The sequence below is a fragment of the Sturnira hondurensis genome, unplaced genomic scaffold (genome assembly GCF_014824575.4).
Source record: "Sturnira hondurensis isolate 20B ecotype Veracruz unplaced genomic scaffold, ASM1482457v3 Scaffold0004152, whole genome shotgun sequence".
NCBI classification, from domain to species: Eukaryota; Metazoa; Chordata; class Mammalia; order Chiroptera; family Phyllostomidae; genus Sturnira; species Sturnira hondurensis.
Genome location: NW_028076783.1, coordinates 8,405,761 through 8,412,135, shown reverse-complemented (window position 1 = coordinate 8,412,135; position 6,375 = coordinate 8,405,761). Strand labels below are relative to the sequence as shown.

The 6,375-nt window shown below is 39.9% G+C and overlaps 1 protein-coding gene across 1 annotated transcript; it reads right to left on the bottom strand.

The window, feature by feature from the left end:
• Positions 1–1,479: 1,479 nt before the first annotated feature.
• LOC118986223 (serine protease inhibitor Kazal-type 1-like) lies at positions 1,480–6,169 on the bottom strand. The gene is made up of 4 exons (XM_037045022.1): positions 6,087–6,169; positions 5,337–5,368; positions 5,056–5,162; positions 1,480–1,551 (listed from the first exon to the last, which is right to left on the bottom strand). Exons 1-4 carry the CDS (start codon positions 6,139–6,141, stop codon positions 1,506–1,508), a joined length of 240 nt encoding a protein of 79 aa, XP_036900917.1. The 5' UTR covers positions 6,142–6,169; the 3' UTR covers positions 1,480–1,505.
• Positions 6,170–6,375: the final 206 nt, after the last annotated feature.

The following is a 6,375-nucleotide window of genomic DNA, read 5'->3' as shown; positions in this document are numbered from 1 at the left end:
AGACTCCTCACAGAGAGAGGGGCAACCTAAGCCAGACTTGATCACTTGTGAAATGATCACTTGGAAGGCCACCATGGAAGGACTCGGGGGGCTGCAACAAAGAGGGAGCAATGGACTCTTGCCCCCTGGCTATGTGACAGCCTGCGTCCCCATGTCCTCTGGAAGAAGCAGTTCTTGGCTCTAATCCCCTTAAGTCTGAAAACCTAGTGGGGAGGGGTGCAGCTCCTTGCCTTGCTAGAGCGGATCTGGGGAAATCTGGCATCACAAAGAATTCCTGAAAAACTTGTGAAACCTGCTTTGTTAAGAGTGTTTCCATTCATATGTTAAGGGTCTGAGCAGGAAATGAGTGTGTCTCCCAAAGTTTCTGCAAACCCCCTTCTTGACAGACTGACTCAGACTAAGCCCTCAGATTCCTTTGAAATGTTATCTACTGTTTGATCTTTGCCGCCCTGTATTCCTGTGTATTAGAACCCAATAAAAGCCCCTGGAGGAAGGGGCTCCTGGCCATTTTCCCTCTGAGAAACTGGCCACCTCTCTTCTCCAAGCAGATCATGTCTTGGTAGTGTTTACTTTCATCCGTGGCAGAGGGGAGGACTTGAGGGCAAAGTTGTCCCCACAGTCCCTTCCTTGCCAGATCATCTCTTGGGGGTGGTTTGGGGGTAAAAGACACTATTCCTCAAATTAATTCAGAATCAGGTTTTTGTTTTCTTTCTGGTGATCTCAGCACAAACCTTTCAGGCCCTATGAGCTGTGTCTGTAAGTCAAGCACTTTGAAGTCCTCCATCCAAACCTCAGGTACTGGGGAAAATGGAGAGTTGCATATCACTACTTCTCAACTCAGTCACTGATGGGGAATTAATTGCCTCTGCTGAGGAGGAATTAAGGCTGAACACAGAGGCTGCTTCACAGTGTAGTTCTGAAAATGGAGTTTTTTTGGTTTCCTCAATGATTCAGATCCTCTTTGGGAAAATCATGTCTCACCTGAAATCTACACTCCAAGATGGAAGGACTCTTAAGACTAAATTGCTCTCTACCAGATAGATAGCTCTTTAAAATCTTACCTATGTGTACCTAGACCTGTGGCAGGCACAATAGATGCTCAATTAAATCCCCCCAAAACCTAAAGGAATCATTTCAGTAGTGAAAAGTGATGGGTAATATGTTTCTGGACTCATTTTCTAACTGTTCCTGAAAATGCTAGTCTGATACTAAATGTGTTGATGATCGGCTATGTCCTGTCACTTAATATTTGCAGTCACATGTCCTGAGATAGAGTCCTCAGAATGTGAGGAAGGTGGGAAAGGAAAAAACACTGTGAAGGAAACCCTGTCTGAAAGTACAGGACTGCGGCTTTTATAAACTCAGCCCTCAGTCCCCACTGTAATCAAACATGCCCTTGAAAATAAAGCATCTGGGAAATGCAGGAAGTATTTTGATGCATTTTATTCAACAATGAGGTCAGCCGGACATTTTGGTGGCCTTACAGGATTTCACCACCCTGCTTCTCAGCAAGGCCCATATTTTTTAACGAGGACAGGGAAGTCACGCCTCCTGTGGAAGAGATTGAAAAAAAAATTTAGCTTAAACTGCTGACCAAAAAAATGTAACTATGGGAGAAAAACAGTTTAACTTTATTTAAAATATTTTTAATTAATTGATTTTAGGGACAGATAAAGGAAAGAGGGAAAAAGGAATAGAGAAAGAGAAACAGACACATCAATTTGTTGTACTACTTATTTGTATATTCATTGGTTGCTTGTATGTGCCCTGACCAGAGATTGAACCGGCAAACATGGTGTATCAGCATGACATGAAGCTCTAACCAACTGAGCTACCTGGAAGAATTTGAGATTTATTCCTATTTCTATTCCTTTCATTCACATGTTCATTCACTTATTCATATATTCATTGTATCTTGATTGACTATTACATACACTAGGGATATAACAGAAAGAAAAAAGTTCTGTCTTTATGGATCATTGGGGCATTACAGTCAATCTCTGAAATTAATCTTTAATCCATTGTTGCCTCTGTTGCTCCTGATGTTATTGTCCTAACCACCATGCTTCCAGGTTGCTGCCTGGGCTGCTGCAGGCCCTTCTGACTAACTGATCTTTTCCCTTAGAAGTCGGGGGATTCATATTTGTGAGATCTTACAAAAGGAGGTCATTTCTATTCTGTGTGATACCTGCCAGCTCTAAGCATGCTCACCTGCAGACACAATTTTTATGCCCCCCCCCCACCTTTCAGAAACCAGTTTCCTCTTCTCTAAGCTAAATATTTCTAAATCCTTTAAAGAAGGATTTAAAGGATTTAAAGGATCTGCTCCTTGTGAGACTGTTCCCAAATCTCTCATTTTTCTATCCAGACTTTCCTTGAATATACTGTCTTATAAAATTCCCTCCATTTCTCTATTACTTGAGGACATCGGATTTTTCTATATCTTTATGCATGTATTTATCTGGACCTTGCTGATTTTTTGTTTCAAGGGTTTTGATGCTTTCTTGCTTCATAATTATTGACCACTCATAGTACTTCTTTCTGGGTTAACATGTACAAGCACAAACATCTAAACGGAGCACTCAAGTTTACTTATTTTCTCTAGTTGTCCAATATAGTAGACACAATCCAGGTAGAGCTATTTAAATTTAATCAGTTAAAGCTAACTGATATTAAAATTCAGTTTCTTGGTTGTATTATGCATGTTTTAAGCACCAGTGGCATGGCTAGTGGTCAACAATTATGATACAAGATAGCCCAGATGGAGAGCATTGCTCATTGTAGAAAGTTCTACTGGAGGGCACTGAAAAGAACTTGCCAGTACACAGTCCCCACAAAGACATAGAAGACATAGGAAAAAGGTCCTTACTGAGTATATCTGTCAAGCACATAACCACCAAAGAGATAAAAGCCCCTGGTTGTCTACCCATCACAAAACCCAACAACTAGGTGTTAAGTTGTTAAGTATGCAATGCATTTGTCTGGTGCTTTTACGGGGCAATAGGGAGAGAAAGGCAATATAGTACATTGGAAAAGATGTTGCATTTGGGAAAGCCACATTTTCTCTGCAGACTGCTTTTTTTTTTAACCTGGAAAAATACAGGAAGAGAAGTTACATTTTCTGACAATCAAATATTTTCCCATATTTACGTATATCTTGTTAAAGAATAGAGGGAACAAGTACAACAGGTAGGTTTTAAAGGCTGTCCCAGCTCTATGCTCCATGTTTTCCCAATGTTCCCAATGTTCTAAATATTGGGCTTTTTGGTCTTGGCACTTGGAAATTTCTCAAGTCTCAAGGCCATTTTATTGCTTTCTCCTCCCCTTGGATGGAAATATGTTGTTTCACCTCAATGTCAACAACACAGGTCATGAGAAAATTAACGGGTGGTTTCAACTTCCTCTTACAAGACTTCATTGTGGAAATAAATTCACCACAAAGCCAACACCCAATGTTTTGGGACTAAAACTTTAGGATATTAAGTATGTCTCCCTGAGGACCTGTTTACAGAATCCTTGTTAAACACTGGGAACTTTCTGAAAGGATTTAAAGCAGACCAAGAAGAGAGTCCATGTGATGATAGAGAATTTGTACAGTGGAATAATGGAAATGTATGTAGTCATGTGAGCCTAAATCAGTCTTAATACCAGATCAGTTCCAGAATACCTGGGTTTTCTGGGCCACCTGTGGAATCTTTTATTTTGATCATTTTATACCATTATTTAACCTGGAATACTTTCATCATGCTGCCAAAATTCATAGCCCTGTTTAAATAACATACTTTTCATAAATCCTTTCTTGACCCTTTAAGTAAGAAGAAATCCTTATCTTTTCTCCACTCCCATAGCAGTTTGCTCACAGCTCACTTGGTGGCACTTGTCACACGTGGCAAGAAGCAACTTTATTTGTGCCTGTGACCTATTTCCTCTGAGTCACAAGCACGAGAAAAGCCGAGAAGACTGGTGCAAGGCTTGGTACATGTTAAGTGCTCAGCAGCTGAGTGACACGGAAAATCTGTGGCAAATCTTTCTCTGAGTGCTGAGCCTGGTTCCTACCACCAACCCATTGTCACTTCAGAAAATGAGTTTCCTTGAGTCTGGCTGACATGTCCATAAATAAAAGTGCTATAAAAGTAGGTTTTGGTCACTCAATCTATATAATTCATATTTCCATATGTGAGGTTTTAGTCAATATGATTATGATTATCACCCAGAATGGTATTTTAAATTTAAGGGTGTTTTAGGTGTATGAGCTTTTTAAAAAATCCAGGCTATCTACTGTTCTATTATAAAAGCATGGGTTTTTTTATCATACAATAATTTTTCTAATTTATGAGAGAACTATTTGAACACTTTTCCTCCTTCTGTTTTATTGCCCTTAACTCATTTTATGTTGCACCATGTTATTAAGTCCTGTCTCCCGTTTGTTCATTTTTTCTTTCTTATCTCTCTCCTTCTTTATGGCATAAAGCCTTCAAACTTTCAAGTCCTAGCAGGCATAATTAGTTGTTTTGAATTTTCTCCTGTCAGAGCACTGTGCTCATACTTCCATTGACCACACTGTGTTAGTGTTGAGTATAAGCAAATTGAGAGACAGGACATGCTGGATTTTCTTCTGTATTTCACAGATCCTTAGTCTGGTACCTGACTTTAAGGCCTAGTGGAAAGAGCAAGGATTAGGTCCCAGGTCTGCCACTTGCTGCCAGGTGACCTTGAGCAAATTACATAGAGTAATTGAGTTTCAGTTCTTTCATCTGTATAAAGGTCTTGGTATTATTTACTCCATTGGCTCTTAGTGACTATTAAGTGCCTTGCACAATGCTTAGATATTATTTTCTGTCAACACACACTCCTCTCTATATAATCATATGAAATATATAATTAGGAGAAAAAAGATTGAGAATTATTTTTGGGAAAACAAGATGTCTTATTTCTCTTGTGGTAAGATGGATAATATTGGCATATTGATTGCAGGCTTCAGGGGATAAGATATATGAACATTTGAAGACAACAAGCTTAAAATATATTTTGAAAGAAATTTAAGTCTCTACTCACTTGTTTTCCATACATAACTCGCATTCATTGGGGTAAGTGTATCCGTCAGTACCACAGACGGGGTTATAGATCCTGGTACACCCATTCACTTCATTGTTACATTTAGCCTAAAAGTGGGATTAAATAGAATCATTTCCCATTCTTTGACTTTATAGCAAAATGAGGAATTCGTGCTCCTCATCTGCACCTCAGGCTAAGCTGAAGGGTGACCACTGGACTACGCTTTGGTCAGAGTAAACAGTTCTAGCCTGAGAAATAAGAGATTACAAAATTGTCTTTACCTTTGTTCCTGGGACTTCAGCTCTAGCGTTACCTAAAAAACATAAATCAGGCATGTGAAGTTGGGTCCTGGGTGAGAGAAGCTAGATCTATTTTCTTCAGAATTCTCTGCTTCCGTTTAAGACTGTGGCTTCTCCACTGGCCTTTCCACTCCCTACTCCTTCTTCCTGTTTTCTCTCAAGGACATTGCATTGGTGTCCCCTCACATTCTGCCTGCTGAAACCTCAAAAAACAAGCAAAAAATTGATTATGACTAAAGTATCCCAATTTGATTTTTTCAGAAAAGTCAACCCATTTCCTTGAAAACAGAAAAGATGTGTTTACTGCTCGAAATGAGCAGACACCTTCTGAGTGCTCACTGACAGCCCCACAAGCAGTTACTTAGGCCTCTGACCTCACTATTAGTGATATAAGAAGTGTAAGTGTCTTTACTTCAGTTTAGCAGTGAAGTTTACAGTTAGCTGTGAAAATAGTTACAACTCTCAGCAACCGGGTAACCAGGTCCTATGACACAAAACTAAGTTTTGCAATTACATTTAAGTCTCCTTTTGGAGACTTTGGAAATTGTTTTCCTTATTTTACATTAAAAGTCCTCTTTCCATAATTCTTACCTATTGATCTTATTTCATCTCACTGGGACCAAAATTTCTGTTCAAGACTAGACTCTGTCTAAGTCTAGAAGGTAATGTGCCTGGTCAAACAACAGGTAAAAAGGTTTAATTCAAATCAGAAAAGTATGCAAAGACACCTACCAGATAAACTCAGCAGGGCCAAGGCACTGAGGAGAAAGAGGGCTGTTACCTTCATGGCTAAAGTGTTGTGTCCAGAGCTCAGCTGAAAACCACACTGAAGTTACCACTTCTCTTTGGAACATTTGGACTGGGAGGGTTATATAGGCAGGTTGGCTCCACCTGCTGACTCACATCACAGACCTCCTTGGTTATTGATTGACTTCGTAGTGCAGCCTGGCCCCCAGGTTTGGGTGATGTCACCTGTGTAAGACAGGAGGAAGGAATGTCATGGGCCTGGAAGGTGCAAGGC

Bases quoted from the DNA above. Each gene is read 5' to 3' on its own strand.
- LOC118986223 (XM_037045022.1), bottom strand. From the start codon at position 6,141: ATGAAGGTAACAGCCCTCTTTCTCCTCAGTGCCTTGGCCCTGCTGAGT. The intron at 5,369-6,086 runs GTAGGTGTCTTT...TATGTTTTTTAG, and splicing joins GGCCCTGCTGAGTTTATCTG to GTAACGCTAGAGCTGAAGTC. The intron at 5,163-5,336 runs GTAAAGACAATT...TCCCACTTTTAG, and splicing joins CTGAAGTCCCAGGAACAAAG to GCTAAATGTAACAATGAAGT.